Source organism: Pithys albifrons, chromosome 4, assembly GCF_047495875.1.
Source record: "Pithys albifrons albifrons isolate INPA30051 chromosome 4, PitAlb_v1, whole genome shotgun sequence".
Classification (NCBI taxonomy): Eukaryota; Metazoa; Chordata; class Aves; order Passeriformes; family Thamnophilidae; genus Pithys; species Pithys albifrons.
The window spans coordinates 78,129,990-78,148,448 of NC_092461.1; the positions used below are offsets into that span (position 1 = coordinate 78,129,990).

Consider the following 18,459-nt stretch of genomic DNA (forward strand, 5'->3'; position numbering starts at 1 on the left):
AACATGTCAGCACAATGTCATGACATGGTATACTATAGCTGATTGAAGCACTCAAATTCAGAGGAAAATAAGATATTAAAAGGAAACCGTTGAACGTGGGAGCTGAGTTGTAAAATGGCCATTTCCACAAGATGTCACTGCAAATCAGATTTATGACGTTAAAATTAAAAAGAATGGATATTTCATATGAAACCAAGAGGTATTATTGGTGAGATTTCTGTTTAATTAAATTCAAAATGAAAATGAGAGAGGAAAAAAATTTCAGAGTATGTATAACTAACAGCTGCCTTTCAGGAACAGAATGTTTGCATCTTAAGTGCACTTCAAAGGTTAAGTTTAAGCCCAAGATTAACAGACATACTGGCTCTATCAATTTGTCCTCAGGTTCCTTTGACCTCCTTTTTCAGCCATTCAATATATATGAAATATACATGAGAGCAAAGAACTAGGATTTTGTGGTTTTGGAAAAAGAAATATATATACTTAGACCTATTTTCATGTGGTTACATAATGGTTATAGTAAGTAAGACGATGCAACATACTTTGCAATGTTCAAAATCAACTGAGTTGAGAAAAGGAGCCCAACACACAGGACTTCGTGTTTTAGCATCAGCTTAAGGATTGGCCTTGCAAGGTGCAAGTACGTGCTTGACCAGAGACCCCCACAGAGACCATGAGAAGGTGAACGATTCTGAAAAAAAGCAGTGGGATCTGTGCGAGAGGCATCCTCCAGCTTCTTTCTGCTGGGGCAGGAGTGCTGGTCTCTCTCCCTACTTTCTCACAAATTCCTGTGAACTATGGGTGATGTGTTGAAACTGCCCTTTTTCCTCTGGATTGAGTAAAGCTTTCTCTATGTAGTCAGGTTCAGAAAGACCAGCAGTAACTTTTGCTAGTAAGTGAATATTAGCAAAGATAAATGTCAAAAATGAGTGGACAAATGCTTGCAGTCAAAGATTAAAAACTTTGTTAGGATTCATAACACATGTAGGCTAATAATACACATTTCACAAGTGTCTGTAATAGATTGTCTTCCTTTTTGCAAATGCATTTTCTGTTTTCACTCTCTCCTGAGCCAAGCATGAGGCAGAGAGAGAGAGGGAGAAAGAGACTGACCCTTCCACTTCAGCCCAAGAACCAGGAATGCTTAACAGTCTGGCCAGGAGACTGTAAAGTCTGCAGGGGTACCTGCTTGGTATTTCCACAAAAGAGAACTTGAAAGGTTTTTAGTAGTGATGAGTCTTGGTCAAGTTAGCAGCATTTCAATGAGACAGCAATTCATATAGATTACAACAAAATACTCATTTCCTTCTATCCATTATTTTCAGAAATAAGAATGAAGCTACCTTAATTTTTAATGCAAACTGAGGACTTGCAGTTCCCATCAGAGCTAATGGAGTCTTCATTCTTCCCGATAATGTGTTTAATTATAAACCCCTCAAATCTCTTGCCTAAGAGGTAAACGAATTATGAGGTAAACAAAAACCAATGAGATGCTTTAAAACTGCTGTTACAGATCATGGGATAAAGACATCCACTTTCCCCATCTCCTCTTTGACTACAAGGCAGTAATATTGACTAATATCACAATGTGACATATGATTTGCTAACACTTGTCCCCATTTTATATCAAGCATCTACAAGTATTTAAATATCACATTTCAAAGTATCCAAAACTTTGTACAGACATATTTTGCAGACATGGAATAACTGAAGAAAATAACATTAAGAGGCCAAACCCCCAAAATATTAGCAAGTATAATGAAGTACAAAACACCAAAAATTGCTTATCTCATTTCAGAATCTACTCTCATGCCAGCCAGCACGTGGATTCCTGATTTTTTTTTCAACTCTTGTACCTTCAAATGGTATATAAAGAAGGTTCTTACATAATTCAGTGGTTTTTATAGCAAACTAAAACTACGCGGAAGAGATTAAAAGTTGGAAGCTATTTTTAACCAAATTAATGATATCAATTTCACTAATATAAGTTGCAGGTGTCTCCTAAGGTAAAGGTAAGATGATGGAAGAACGAGTAAGACAAAAGGCTACTGACTACACAAAAATAGCAGTTCCAAATTACATTAAGTTGGGCAATGCTGCCCAACACTCCCCCTGGTGGTTTTGCCCACAGAGATGATCATGAAGTCCCACACATACAAAATCCTCTAGACTAATGACAAAACGTCCTGTTAATAGGATTAAGGACCTTCTCATCAGATAAGAAGAACATGGCAAAATCCCTGACACTCCCAGAAATTAGATCAGACCACAGCCCGGCCCCTTCCTGGCGCAGGGAGCAATTTTGCAGAAGAGGTGTTTCAGTATTCATGGTAAATATGCTGGGTTTTTTTACTGTTCTTTCGTAATCTGTTTGTATTTCTTTGCAAAGTTAGTTGGTCTTTTGCTATAAATGTAAAGGTACAATATGCAAGTAACTATAGAAATAAATCCAGGCTATAAGCAATTCTAGGCTTTTAATTTACATATGCACTTGTGGCTGATGATTGCATCTCCAAGAAGGCTATAGATCAGCTAACAAGAAGGCACTTAAATACTGTGTTCATTTAATCAGATGAGAAATATATAGTGTCATTGCATGGTTTCTGAAAAATAAATCTTCCTCCTCTGCTCTTAGGAGGGAAATAAAGCAAATGGCATTTTTTTCCCTTAGTTTGTAGGAATTTCTTTCAATTGCTGATCTGTTTGTTTACAAACTGTTCTAATTGTCAATTTCTTGGCACACCTGTCATTACATCTCATATTTTAATTCTTATTCTGAAGGACAATGAAAGGAATCACATGTTTTGACACAAGGAAGGAAACGGCATTCCAGACATTTCTCATTTTAAAATTGGCAATAAGGTTTAGCATGGATGCATTCATAATATGAACTAAGGACATAGTGTGAGATCAGTAACTAGTGTGTTTCTCAAGGTAGAAAAGGGACAGACTGTGCTGCATAAGCTTTTGGTTTTATAAATCTATGTCCTGATTTTGTTAACCACTGTGCAAATACAGTGGAATTCATCTAATTAATCTAAATAGATAATTACAAATGAGGTTAAGCTTATTACCCGTGTATTTTCAGTAAGAGCAGCATTTAAGTGTGTGCTGTAAATCTTAGAAACCATAGTCAACGACAAAAGAAGTGGGAACTTGTACAACACTTAGCAAACATTAAGTGTAGGCATTTGAACAGCATGACAATATTTACATTTAACTGCACCAACCTCTTTCTTTAACAGAAAGAACATGAAGTCCTCTTGGATAATTATAATATATGTGCTATGGCTGAATGGTCATCAGTGTGCACCAACAAAGCAGGAGGAAATGAATCTCCGGGAAAACCTGAAGCGTATGTATGCTCTTCTTGCCAGGGTGTGCCCGAAGGCCCTGGGCCCAGGTCCCCAGTTGGCTACTGCATTTTGACTTCCACACTCACTGGCATCAAGAGGTTCCACTTTCATGTGTGGAGCTTAGAAACCATAATAAAGCCGGCTGCATGCATCCATACACACAATGGGGACATAAGAATAAGTAGGATGAGAAAGCAAAGGGATTAACAGCTAAGCATCTCCTTGTAAAAACAACAACAAAGAAAGTATTTACAGGATTATTATACTTTATTTTGTTGCTCATAGATCATTACAATATAAAATTAACTTAAAATTCAATTCAACAGGTTTTGAAAAATTTTGTTTGTTTAAATAATCTTTGAAAATGTTTATGATTACATACTTGGCTGAAAAAGTGTCCTTTACAAATAATTTAAATAAAATTACTTAATTTAGAAAATAGCAATTATTCTGCATATACACACTTTCTAAGCATGGCTTTATTTTTGTGAATAGAAGCCCCATTAAATATTCCTTTATTTCAGTTTATATTAATCATATTTCTGGAACAAACAAACAAAAAGGGGTGAGGAAGAAAGACATAAAAGAAGAAATGACTGACAAGTGCTTTTGACAGTCTCAGGGTGATATGTTTTTTCCCTGTTTTGTATAGCTCTAGTGTATGCAGGGTATTTCTGCAAAGGGAACAAATGCAGATGAAGATTAGGCAATCATGCAGAGCTTGAAAGTGCAACATGTGGGCCAGCCCAGGCTTTTACCAAAAATGATCTAGGAAATCTAGAAATTTTACTACTATTTTATTACTATGAAAACAGATTGCAGGTCTCTGTAATCTACATTTTCAAAATGTAAGGGGAAGCTGTCACAGGCTGCTATCAGATCAAAGATAGATATATAGATTATGTCAGAAAACTGATGAGTAATCCTTAGAGATATCAAAAAGCCAGGATGAGGTCCTGAGCAACCTGCTCTAGTTGATGCTGCTTTAAGGGCAGCTGGACTCAGTAATCTCCAAAGGTGCCTTCCAGCCTCAACTGTTCAGGGATTCAGTAATCAGCAGTGGGGATGGTCAGTTATATAGCTTGAGTTACATACAGCTGACCCTTGCAAAGGCTCTGGGCCAGATTCTTATTTGGAAATTGTCTTGATTCAGTGTTATTCAGCATTCACTGTCTCGAAATTTGGCTCTGCCACTGTAGGGCAACACAGAGCTATTTTATTCTCCTTCATCAGCTGTGCATGACAATTTGCAATAGTGTTAAAAGTCACTGTATAATTTGGGGTTTTTTTAGAATTATCTGAAGTTGGAGAGAAGTATGTAGATGAAGAGGTAAAGAAGGCTTTGATTGGTATTAAGCAGATGAAAATTATGATGGAAAGAAATGAAGATAAGCACATAGATCTGATGAAAACCTTGAAGAAGAGCAGTGAAGAAAAACAGGTAACATCAGTGCATCTGGGGGGGGGGGGTTGTGTTTGTGTTTTTTTTAGATTGTGGCTATTTTTAATCAAAGATGAGACAGGCTGTACAAGGATTTAGCCTAGCTCCTGGAAGTAGTACAGCATGCCACTGGGCTCAAACCAATAAGCAATACAGATGGGATCCCTTGTTCTCTCCCCTTTTCTGGAAAGAATGTACACCACATTGTATGCATGATCCAAGCAGCATACATCTCTTATTTGATCACAGGATTAATAGAGGATCTGCTTCTGCCCCTTTGTCTCACCAGTAGAAGAAAATCGCACCTACTACTCATTTCTAAAAATCCACTGCTCCACTGAATTCACACCAAGGCAACTGCAACTGTTTAACAGTGTTTTATGTGGAAGGTCCAGCAGCTCTGCCCTCTGTGTCTCTGTACACTTGAGGCCACAAGATGTTTCCCAGCTTGCTTGGCCTTGAGGAAAAAAATCAAAGGCACAAATGATAACATGCCCTAGAGAAAGAACAGTGAATCAGGAAAATTTCCAATGTCATAGTTCAATGCTTAGGCTCAGAGCCATGTGCTCAGATGAACTGAAGAAACAGAGATTACTGTATATTAAAAAAAATACAAAGATCCTAACTATTGGTTGAAGAAAAATTCCCTCTTGGCCCGAAATCTGGGAGTCAGTTTAAACTATTTGTATTAGCAAGCCAAAAAGTACCTGACAGCTCTCTTGCATCTTTAGGAACACCACTGCATTTTCCCAATCAATAGTCTTTTTAGCTCTTACCAGATGATTTCATTTACACAGAACTTACATCAACAGTGAGAGTTCATAAAACACTGAATAAATGTATTAGAAAGATCAGAAAATAACTAAATATAGATTACAAAGACTGCAGTTACTGTCTCCATCAAGCACATTCTGAGAGTTTTCTTTTCTATGAGCCTCTTCCTTATTGAAATGCTGCCAAAATGAGTAAGTCCAACCAATTAAAAGGTTTCTGTCATGCTTAGGAATAACTTGGAACATTGTTTGGAAACCTAAACTATTAAAATATGTTCCAACTGCAGAGAGAAATTAATGATGTGCAATCTACTTCAATAGAAAGAACTTCTCTGTCTTTCCACTGCCAACTCAATTCCAAAAATGCTGTTTCTGATCTGCTCAGCTTTGTGCTTTACCTGATGAAGAAGGATCCACTAAATAGAACCAGCATTGTAAAATGTATCTTGTTTCCTTTCAGTATGGAAGGAGTGCCTCACAATTCCATAAGTGCAGGAAGAAAAAAACCCCACTATAGTCTTTTGATTAGTGTACTTCCAAAGTGCAGAAATGCTATACTTTCATATAATTCTGCATTACAGAAAGACTTCATGTATGGCAAGGACCTAGCCTGATGAAATATCAATCCATTAAAGAATAGAGAAAAGCAACAAAAAAGGGACTATTTGTGGAACAGACGAATACTGTTCAGATGACAGGAAGAAAAAATTACATGAGTTGAGCGCATGACCATGTGGGAGGTTCAATTCTTCTTACACAGAAAGATATGTGGGCTTTTTTCATAACATTAAAGATCCTGGTAGACTGTAGAGATCCATTTGTTTCTGTAAGCTGTGCCTCCTGAGGGAACAACATCAGAAAAGTCCTTAAGGAAATAGTTTTCAAATTTCAGCTCCTTCCATCAGTGACTGCAGCTAAGATGATAACCTACCCTAATGGCTAGGGATAAGCTAAAAAAAGGATCCCAAAATAGTCAAAATGAGTGATCAATACTGAGATAAGTAGTTAGAACAATAATCTGAAAATTACCCTCAATTGAATTTTTTTTCTTATTTAGCAAGCCTTGCGACTTATGGATGAAGTAAAGGCAAGACTGGAAGAAGAAGAAAGACAATGTCAAGTATCCCTGAAAAATTTATGGGATGAATGTGAATCTTGTTTAGAAAGTACCTGCATGAGATATTATACAACTTGCAAGCATGGTGTCTCTACCTTTAAAAGAAAGGTAGGTAGAAACTTTGTATCTGGAGAATACTCCTGAATTCACCTAAAAGTCTTAGAAATAGGAGAACTTATTTTATCATTTGCCTGATCTGTAGTTATATCAGATTGCTAAAAATAATTTGATTTGGAGGGCCTGGAAATGTGAAGTTATATGGCAGAGATTACATGTGATTATATTCATTGAACATTGAGCCAAAATGAGTTCAGTTGCACCCTGGCGAGACTCCAAGGACACCGATTATTCCCTTGACTCCAATCAACTCATTCCAGATATACAATGTTTTCTCTCACAGTAGAACTTGCGTTAGGATGCTCAATAACCATTTGGGGAAAATACCATATAGATTCTTCATGCTGCATCTGAAAATTGACAAAGTTCGAAGTGTAGATGTAGGTAGCAAAATTCCAATGGGGAAAAAAATCAACTACCTCTACATCATCATTCTTTCCTATAGTTATTTTAAATAAACTCTTTAAGTAACAAAAAAGCTTAAAAATGCTTAACTGTTCTTTTAATAAAGGAACCTGACAGAAAAGGAGATTCTCCTACTTCTACCAGAAAGAAATATGCTTTCCTGGCTAGCAAATTGTTACTACTACAAGATTTAACAAAATTGTAATCACTGTTTTGTTTTGCTTGTTTTTTTTTGTTTGGCATACACTTTAAGTGCAGTTTAACAACTAAAACTGCAATTACTGCTACTGAAATGTTAGCCAGATTACCTAGCTTTCACCTCTCCATGTACTAAAAAGCACAATAACTTTAACATTAAATATGGTGTGGTTCAGACAAGCTTTAGAGCAAAGATGTTTAACATTTGTGTATATTCTTACACTAATTCAGGTTAAAATGTGGGAGATATTAAATCATATTTAGCATTTTAGATACTGCTCATGGATATGTCAGATGTATCTCTTGGACTTTCAAGAGTCTGTGGATGCTGAAATTACTGCAGTAAAAGTTATAAACTGCACTGTCTTTGACCCTCTTGGTAACTTGCTCAGTGAGCTATATGGCTTATTTGAAGCATTCAAAGTAAGAAATATGTTGTGACCTAAATAATTAAAAAAAAAAAAAGAGGACAGAGAGGATAGTTGTGGCTGAGGGGGCAATGCTGCCTTAGGCTGTTCCTACAGCGTTGTTTCACAATTCACCTTCCCTCTGAGCTGCACTAGTGGTCAGATCAAGCTGATGATCTGATTTTTTTAACAAAAGTATATATAGAGCTGTCTATATGTATCTATATGTATATGTATGTGTTTAGCAGAGTGCTTCTTAATGCTTACCTGTTTCCCAATGCCATGGAGTGTGGCTCCAAAGAGCACTCCATCAGCTCAAGCAAAAATAGTGCCTTAAAGCACAGAGAAGGGAACCAGTGCCTGAGGAACTGGGAACTCTGTGTAGCAGAGTTGACACCTGGCCTCTTCCATCATCAAATCCTGGACTGAGAGCCACTGCTTTCTGATTTTGTCGGGTTTCATTTGGCACAGGGACACAAGGAATTGCCCATTGGTGAGAGCAGGCAGGCTTTTTACAAATCTTGGCAAGAACAATCACTTTCTGTTCCCTACACTGCACATAAGTACATAGAAATGCATCTCACATCTTTTCAAGATAAAGTCCCAATTGTTTCCTGGAAGAAACCCAAATGCCAATAGTAACTTTGAGCCTCCACAGATTAAAGGGCAACTGGCAACTTTTTTACTCCAGGTCTGATTTACAGCTAATGATTTAGATTGAATGTACTTCCCCTCTTTAGTGTCTAGTGTCTTACATTACTTCAGAGAATATGCTGTGTTTGCAGTTATTAAGAGGGCATTGTTTCTATGGGTATTTGAAAGAGTAAAATTAGAGCCTGAGAGATGACCAACTGATAACTTGTCAAGCAGCTGATCTGTCTCCTTCTTATACACAGGTTGAAGATTTTTTGAGGAAAATACCTCCACTCATTTTCAGTTTTCATGAGGATCAAGGAAAAGACATCCAGTTTAATGAAAAATCTGAGAAAGAGGATACCCAGCTAGTAAAAATGGAAGATTTATTTAGCCAACTGTTATCGGATGTGGGCTCAATATTTGACAGAAGTTTCATTTTTTTCAAGCACATGCAAAAAGAATTTGACCAGTCTTTTCAGACATTTTTCATGTCTAATCTGGACTTGAATGAGTCCCCCAGCATGCCAGCTTTACCTGAGTACACGACCGGAAATGACAGCTCACAGAAAGGCTGGGCTATGCCTGGCTTCTTACAGATAGTTTTTGATTTCAGCAAGACTGTGTTTGAAGGTATTAGTGAGGTGATTACAGAAGTATTTGATGAATACAGAGATTATAGAAGAGATTTGCCAGAACAAATCAGAGGCAAGTGTTACAGATGAAAACCAACTGCACTGTCAATGACATCAAACCCCTTGGTATTGCTAAACCATAGTTTAGTTTCCAGTATGTTAGTGTGAGAAACTTTAAGAAAGTTCTGGAGGTTTTCTTGGTTAAAGAGACGTGGGTCAAGGATAATTTTATCAGTTAAATAAACAGGTAAAAATAATCTAGAAATCTCAGGGAAATGTTGCAGAGAGACTAATGGGTCCTACACAGCCTGACTTTCATGGCAGTTCTCGAGCCATTTGCAGGAGTTCCTCAGGAGCCCTTGAATTCAGGACAGATGCAGGTTTTCATAAGGCTGACTGACAGACTTAATCTCAGCATTTGTCAGGATATGACTTATATCATATCTTATTGACAGGTCGCCAATTCTAAAATATTAGAATGTGAGATGTCAAGGCATATGATGCTTGACAGCTGCAAGTCCTGTTCCAGTCCACTGCAGCAATGTAGTGTGCCAATCACATACCAGTCAAATAAGGACCAACTACCAGGTTTTTCTGTGACCAGAAAATTCTGGGCATGTTGTTGGAGACAATTCTCGGTGAAGGAAAAAAAATATGACCGGCTTTTAGAGTACAAATAAACTTCATATTTTACTAGTGCAAAAAAAAAACAACCAAGCATCATTTAAACGCATGCTGGTGCTTGTCTGTCAATGAGCACATGTGATAACTCTTGAGTAGCAGGTGACATACCCAGTATATGTCCATCAGGAAATATAAAGTTAAGTGATTCTTCAATGGAGTTTCAAAATTCTTTTCTGTATCAGGAGCCATTTTACCTCAGAAATAACTTTTGGTACTGTGCTCTCATCTAGCTGTATGCGATTATGAAACAACTTCTAAGAGTCAAAAAGATCTTACCAGAACTCAGATGTTATAGAAATACTGTGTAATAATATTAGCAATTGTTTGGTTATTAGTGGGGATACACTAGTATCTTTATAAGGGAATATAGTACAGTGGCATGAATTCCTTGAAAGAACTCAGACTAGGTAATGTATGTATATTTATCAAGACTCTAAGCTTAATGTCAGTCTAAACATACTATGGCTTCATTCCAGATTCTGACAGAAGTGGCATGTTCTCAAAAATTGTGCCAGGGCGCCAGAGACCTCAGTGCAAGGAGCTTCGGGAGAACTCCTCTGGATGTCCACAGTTTCATGAGCGATGTCAGAACTGTCAAGACAATCTTTTGCATGGTAAATAGCTATTTTCCTTTTTATTCCTGTAATGTATTGATTAATGGTTTGTAGAGTTTAAGGTTGTCATTTCCTACTGTGCTGTCTTCATATTTTTGGAATCAAGATTCAGGTGCTGGGTTTTTACTGTAACTAGGATACAATCACCATTCCTCATTCTAGATGATTTCAATTAGCTTTCCCCACTGTCTCCACAGAGTGTCACTATAACTCAGTTGTTAACATACCACTGGTGGTCCAAAGAGAAGTTCTACAGTCTATAACAAAATACCAATATATTTTGTTAGAGCTTCCATCCTGCAAAGAAACAACATGTCAGTGCTGAGCAGAAAGTGAGGAGAAGCTCAAACTCCTGACAGACACTTGCTTATCCTGTTGACAACCAGGTGTAACATCAGGTAACATTCAGCTTGCCACAAGGAAAGCAATTATTCTTTGTTGAACCATGTCAGCAAACAGACCTGACAAAAAAGGGACTTCCTGCCAGTATGTAAGGAGATGGCAGAGCTCTGGCATGCACTGTTCATGGGCACCTGAAAAAAATTCAGACTACATCATGTAGAACTACTGTCAGTACTCCCACTGCAGCATAACACATCTGTATTTCCAGAATTATTTAGGTCTTAAAAGCCAGAGAATATGCTTAAATTCAAATGTCTTCAGAATATCTCTAGTGTGGCAAATATTAATGATCCAATGACACATTTTGAAAAGAATATCAGACTACTAAAAATACCTTTTTATCTTCATCTGTGTATTACAGATATCAGTTTGTAACTGTGGTTACTGTATTATCAGCCTGAAGGTGTCCCTTGACAATCCCGTTTCATAAATTGAACTTTTCCAGAATAATTTTTGTATAAGTTTAATCAAATGTTCTTGTTTAAGATTCATATTCTAGTAAAGAAAAAACAGGAATTTTCTGAATTCATTGAAGATTATAATAGTTCCATACTAATGTCTAGCTATTGGTGACTTAGCATTCAACAGGAACACTAACATATATTACAGGATTTCTTGTAAAAACCTTGTATCACAGAATACTTTGGTTGAGAAAGGACAATTATGGGTTATCTAGTCTGAGGCCCCTTCAATGTGCAGGGACATCATCTAGATTGTGTTGTTCAGAGACCCATCCAATCTGAACTTAAAGGTTTCCAGGGATTGGGACATCTACCACCTCTCTAGGGAACTTATTTCAGTGTTTTACCATTCTCAGTGTAAAAAACTTCCTCCTTATATCTGGTCTAAATCCATCCTCTTTCAGTTTAAAGTCATTATCCCTTGTCCTCAGGCCCTGATAAAAAGTTTGGCCCCATTCAGGTACTGAATGCCACAGATTTTCTTCAAATGCCACAGTAAGTCTACCCTGAGTCTTCTCATCTTCAGGCTGAATAACCCCAAGTCTCTCAGTCTGTCCTTGTAGGACAGGTGCTCCAGCCCTCTAATAATTTCTGTGTCCGTCCTCTGGACTTGCCCCAACAAATCCATGTCTTTCCTGTGCTGAGGACTCCAGACCTGCATTCAGTACTGCAGGGGTCTCATGAGAGCAGATTAGACAGGCACAATCGCCTCCCTTGACCTGCTGACCAGGATTCTTTGGATGCAGCCCAGGATACAGTTGGCTTTCTGGGCAAAAGTGTGCATTGCTGGCTCACGTTCCATTTTTCATCCACCAGCACCCTCAAGTCTTTCTCTGTAGGGCTGCTCTCAATTCCTTCACCCCCCAGCCTATATTGATACCGGGGTTCCCAGCACCTTGCATTTGATCTTGTTGAACCTCACGAGGTTCCCATGTGCCCACTTCTTGAGCTTGTCCAGATCCCTCTGGATGGCATCCCATCTCTCAGGCATGTCAACAGCACCACTCAGCTTCATGTCATCTGCAAATATGCTGAGGATGAACTCATTTCCACTGTCTGATGATACTAAGCAGTACTGGTCCCAGTATGGACCCCCAAGGGACACCACTTGCCACTGATCTCTATATGGACACTGTGCTGTTAACCACTACCCTCTGGATCTGGCCAACCAGACAATTCCTCTTCCACTGAACAGTCCATCTATCAAATACATCTCTCCAATTTAGGAAGAAAAATGCTGTGTGGAACCATGTGAAAGGCTTTACAGAAGTCCAGATAAATGGCATCTTTAACCTTTCCCTTGTCCATTGCTATAGTCACTCCATCATAGGAGGCCACCAGGTTGGTCATGCAGGACTTGTCCCTGGTGAAGTCATGCTGTGTATTGATCTGTTCCATGATCTTTCCAGGCACAGAGGTGAGGCTGACAGGGTGGTAATCCCCAGGGTCCTTCTTACTACCTCTTTTAAAAATCAGTGCAATATTTTCCTTTTTCCAGTCACCTGGGATTTCACCTGTCTGCCGTGACTTCTTAAATACCATGGAGAATGATTGGCTACTACATCAGCTAATGCCCTCAGTATTCATCAGGTCCCACAGACTTACAAATATTCAGGTCCCTCATATGGTCTCAAAACTGATCTCTTACAGTGGGAGGAACGCTGTTCCTCCAGTCCCTGCCCTGCAGTCTATGTACCCAGAATAGACTGATAATGGAATATGAGCAATTAAAAAAAAACCATAATGTATAAGGAGATTATGAAGCTGCTATATGTAAAATCTACCAGATCTAATTTAGGGTAACAGAAAATCTATTGCCATGCAATACGATATAAAACTTAAACTATTTGGTAAGTCATTGTAATACAATAAATGGGATAATGAATCCATTAAGTCATTATGAGCCTAAACTAAATCTACCAAATGAGGTCAGCAAGAATAATTCTCTTTTTTTTTTTTCAGCATTATTTAAAGAGCAACCCAAACCATGCCCCCTTGCTAGATGTTTTTACAGTTTTCATTACTTCAGATAGAAATGATGAAATACAAGACATAATGCTGTCTTTTCTAACAGATTGCCCAAATGTTCCTGAGCTGCACATAAAGTTTGATGAAGCCTTTAAGCTGGTAAATCTCTCAGGGGAGCAGTATGAGCAGATTCTACAGGTAGTTCGGCATCACACAGAAGACACTTCCTACTTGTTGAACAAAATGAAAGAAAGATTTGGGTGGGTGTCTGAGTTATCCAATATGACCATCGGACCAGAAAGCATTTTCAATATAGTTAAGGTAAGGGTTGTCTTCTGAAGGGAGTTACTGATGCCTTTGGCCTGCACTTTGCTCATATTTACACTCTTGGGGGTTGTAGATAAACATGTGTAATGTTTGGTTGTACAACAGAACGTTCCTATTCATGCTGAATTTGTGTATGCTTGGTAATCTCTTGATGAGCTGAAACTCCTGAGACTAGAAACTATTTTCTTCTAAATCCTTTCAGTCTGATGGATGGTTGACAGACTAACCTGAATCACTGTCTGGTAAGAGTAAATTTACACTCGTAGCTTTGACTGGCCTCAGATTACCTCCAGAGATAAACTGCACTGTACCAGTCAGTAACACATCCTTATTGGATCACTGAATATCTAGGTATCTGTCTGTGTTTGTACCTATATATTACAAAGTTCAAGGAAGGCAAATGTTAGACAGATTGTTTCAGTGGAAGCTGCATATGTCTGACAGCATCTGTCAATATTCCAATAAATACATAATGACTAATTGTATCTCACACACAAGAATACATCCAAGGTAAATTCACTCCTTTTTCCTGGGCAAGGGACAAATTCTCCTTTTCAACTCAGAAATACAATGTACTACTATTACTACAAAACCTTTATACAAAACAATGGTGCAATCTACAAGAAAAAAAAATCACAAAATAGTTAAAAGGAGACAGGCACACTTCCCTAACTCAGTCTGAGCCATCTGTTCTAGGAAAATGAAGCTACAGAACTAAGTCTGGTTTAGAAAAACACATAGGAATAAATAACTTCAATTACACAAAAGTGATGTTGAAGTTAGTGAGACAACTCATGAGTTTTCATTAGGAGAACAGAAGTTCTTTATAGATGTAGTTCATGGTATAATTATTAACATGCAATTCTTTAATATGGTCTTGCAGTGCCACGTCAGCTCTTTCCACCACATACAATAAGCTTTGGCATTAATTCAGACACCCACTGTCTTTTCAGAAGAAAGCAATTTAAAGAAGTAGAGAAGTCGATTTAAGACAGTGGGCACAGTAGGTATAAACAAAACTGAAAGTACACAGTAGTTTGTAGTATCTAAAGTACTGATCTCTTCTAGGTTGTACCTGGGGATCCCTCCAGTAAAAATGAAACTGTGGTAGATGTGAATATTCTGACTTCACCTACTTTCACCATTAAAGTTCCTCCCAACTTAGACCCAGAGAGTGCTGAATTCATTGAATATGTAGCTGGGAAAGCACTGCAATTGTATAAGCAGAATTTTTAAGTGGTAAGTTCATTCTTTCTCCTTTTGTAGAAAACACAAATCTTCCTAAGAGTTGTTTACATTGCAATAAACTTTAGATGGAACAGAATTCAGTCACGCTATACACAAGACTGCCTCCTCAGAAACAACATACTGATTGAGACAAACACAAGCATTATGGAAAACACAAACAAACATTCAATGTTCTAGCCTGCAGATATAGACAAGCTGATATTAAATGATTTGACTTATTTAACAGTGAAACCCTCAATCTTTAAGTAACATCTGGGATGAGGTAATGTGGTTATAAATATTTCTTCAGAAAAAAATTGCCTCACAACCACAGTCCAGTGTCTTGGCATCGAAAACCATGTCTTTGTGTTCATTCATCATGAACAAACTGGAATTACTACTATTCATTATGGGGTTTTTATATCTTCACTGGTGTTTAAGAGAGTACTCATATTATTTTTTATGATAATGTAGTGCAAAGTGAATAGCACCACCAGGACTTGAAAGAACTGTCTTACCATAACATTTCTCCATTAGCAGCACTCCGCTCAGACTCACAATGTCTGCAGAATCTGCAGTATGACTTGTAGGAACAAGCACAGGAAGATCCTTTTCATGGGCTTCTAACCATTTATTTAGAAAGGGCACATAAGAAGGCTCTCTTCATGTGTAAGGGATTTCCAGATGAGGAAGGAAGAACCAGGCAGGCAGACAGGGAGAAGAAAAGGCTTCATGACTCTAACCCCACAGGGAATCTCCAGGAAAGAAGGTGCGGTTTTAGGTGGCATCGTGCTGCTGTGGAGCTTGTAAGCCACCCTTCCCCGGGTTTCCCTTCCCAGGGGGTCCTGGGATGCACAGCTTTAGTAGCCTCCAACTCTCACAGCTGATTCTACCAAGGTGCAGAGCCACAACATACATGAGACCTTCAGGCAAGTCACTACCTTGTCCCCCCGGTCTTCTGAGAAGGACTAGATTTGGACATACCTCCTCTTTAGGTCATGGGTGTCTTGATATCCTCAACTCAGCAATTGAAGCATGACCTAAACACACAGAGAAGTCCCAGGAGGCATGAAAAAAGCATTCAACATTAATCAAGTAGATGAAAAAAAAATTCAGTATTTTGTATTAACTCTGGTTATTCTTTTGAGGTCAGATGAACAGTTTCTAAATAGATAAAAGAAATCACTCCCACCAGAGAGGCTGAGGTGGGCTTCAAAATTTAGATGTAATACAATAAACCTCACCATGAACTTTGCTTAGGTAAATATTGTTGAAATTATGTACATACTATATTTGAAACAAAAACATTGTATTTATAGAATAAAATGCTCAAACAGTTTCCCTTTCAAATTTTCTTCAAAATTCTCTGTAAGTCATAAGCAGTTATCAACAATATATTCTCTTCAGATAACGTTATACCTCATAATGACAATAATTATTTCCTTAGTATGATTATGATTTTTAGCCTGAATCTTAGGCTGATTTTCCTGTGCAACATATCTTTTGTGGCCATTTCATACCCAAGAAAAGTAAGTGGCGTGCCTTTTCCAGATCACACTACCATTTTACGTTCAGTTTGCACAAGATTTAGGATACAAGAAAATGTGATTAAAGAGGGGATAGAAGTCTAAAAGAAAATGAAAAGATCTATAAGAATGGAAAAAGGAAAAAATCCATTTTTCTTTGGTTTTTTTGTTTTATATATTTCTATAGTAGGACACTGATACATTCCACATATACTAATTTGTCTAATGTATTTTTCTCAATCCAAACCAAAAGTGTGTAATTTCTTTTTTTTTTTCTTCCTAGGAAAGAAGATGTGTGAAATCCTTTTTCTTTGACCCCTATGCTCAACATACAGCTAATTGTTAAATTATTATGGTTAAAATAGTTGCATATAAATAAAACTTTGCTTAGTAAATACTGTGACATATGAGCTAGCATCCAAAGACTGTAGAAATATTTTAAATCAAAATCAACCCCAAATTTATTTTAATATTCATTTATTTAAATGAGATGCTCTTTATGCTGTAAATTAGGTAATCTTTGATAATGAACTGTGGCTCTGGTTATGCAAAGGAAATAAACAGCTGTAAGCATATGAGTAATTTCTATTTGCATTCTTAAATTCCAGCACATTCTTAAGCCTTTTCAAGATTGGTCCCTACAGATGTTGCCCATTCAACTAAGTCTGAATCAACCAGATTTCCATATGAATGTAGCATATTATTTTGCAATGAAAATATTCCATTTCTTCTTCCAGATGCTTTTGATGTTTATTGTGTACATTAAATGACTTTTCTGAATATGCAGTAATGAGTAAATCTTCTGCCTTTGGCATTTCTTACTTGTAGTTTGACTCTGGAGTTTATTTTTTAATTAATTAACAGCCTTTATCAGTAAAGAGGTCTGTTTTTTCCTAAATTATACACTTTAGCTTTCATTGGTATTTGTAAATTATAATAAAGGTTAAGAACTGATATGTCTCAACTAGAAGCAGAGTTCTAGGTGATTTAGTTTCATTTGCTGTGCCCAGCATTTCCAAGCATTTTTTGCACACAGATATTCACACTATTTCCCACTGTATCTCTGCTAAATAAATTGCATTAATTTCAGAGCGTACAAAAACATCTGTATTGGATATGAGTATAGAAAAATGTCCACAGACTAGTTAGACTTCACATTTTCATTTACTTCTATACATACAAGAAAGTATAAAACTTATACAAGAAAAAGGCCATTTCATTGTTTTAAATAATGGGAAAGATTATTTTCTGCCTGCTGCAAGAAAAGGCTGTATTTTCTACTCCACAGTCCTCTGTTGCCCTTAACTTCCATCTTATAAACCTGTATTACAGGCTCCCAACCATCAGAGATTAGCAGTCATAACTCCTGGAATCACATCAGTTGTCAGAAAGTCAGGCTTTATCTGAGATAAGTGACTCTTACAAAATGCTTTACTTCTGAGAGATAATAACAAAGAAATATTCAGAGAACAGTCAGTTTGTTCTGACTAGCAGAGATTGTACCTAGAAAATTTTCAGAGGACACCATATTGGGAACAGCTGCAATCAGACATAGGTCAGGATGCAAAATAACACTGAGACATGGGAGAAACTGAGATCAACAAGATGAGTCTCAATAAAAGCGAGTGTCGATGACTACCTTTAGTGAGAAAACAAATGTGTCAATAAAACATGAAGCAGAAAGCTGATGATAAGGTATGGAATAAAAGGATCTTGGTATCACAGAATCAAGCAGATTGGAAAAGATCTCTGTGATCACTGAGTCCAACCTATGACCCAACATCAGCATGTGAGCTAGGTCACGGCCACGTCCAGTCTTTCCTTAAAAACCTACAGAGATGGTGACTCTGCCACCTCCCTGGGCAGTTAATTCCAAAGTCTAATCACCCCTTCTATGAAGAAATTACTTCTGATGTCCAACCTGAACCTTCCTTGGCACAACTTGAGGCTCTGTCTTCTAGTCCTGTCACTTGTTCGCTAGGAGAAGAGGCCAACCCCCATCTGGCTACAAGCTCCTTTCAGATAGTCGTATAGAGCAACAAACTCACCCCTGAGCCTCCTTTTCTCCAGGTTAAACAACCCCAGCTCCCTCAGCTGCTCCTCACAGGACTTGCACTCCAGAGCCTTCATCAGCTTCATTACCCTTCTCTGGTCTCACTCCGGCACCT

The 18,459-nt window shown here is 37.7% G+C and overlaps 1 protein-coding gene across 1 annotated transcript; it reads left to right on the forward strand.

Annotated features, from left to right (window-relative positions):
• Positions 1–2,270: 2,270 nt before the first annotated feature.
• CLUL1 (clusterin like 1) lies at positions 2,271–16,865 on the forward strand. Its single transcript, XM_071553126.1, has 9 exons — positions 2,271–2,330; positions 3,246–3,355; positions 4,649–4,797; positions 6,628–6,795; positions 8,711–9,155; positions 10,243–10,380; positions 13,318–13,532; positions 14,607–14,777; positions 16,575–16,865. The coding sequence occupies exons 2-8, from the start codon at positions 3,253–3,255 to the stop codon at positions 14,772–14,774; spliced, it is 1,386 nt and encodes a 461-aa protein (XP_071409227.1). The 5' UTR covers positions 2,271–2,330; positions 3,246–3,252; the 3' UTR covers positions 14,775–14,777; positions 16,575–16,865.
• Positions 16,866–18,459: the final 1,594 nt, after the last annotated feature.

What these genes read in the sequence shown, in the direction of transcription:
- CLUL1 (XM_071553126.1), top strand. Translation starts at nt 3,253, where the DNA reads ATGAAGTCCTCTTGGATAATTATAATATATGTGCTATGGCTGAATGGT. An exon ending in AGAGCAGTGAAGAAAAACAG is followed by an intron (nt 4,798 to 6,627) that starts GTAACATCAGTG and finishes TTTCTTATTTAG; the next exon opens with CAAGCCTTGCGACTTATGGA. An exon ending in TCTCTACCTTTAAAAGAAAG is followed by an intron (nt 6,796 to 8,710) that starts GTAGGTAGAAAC and finishes TCTTATACACAG; the next exon opens with GTTGAAGATTTTTTGAGGAA.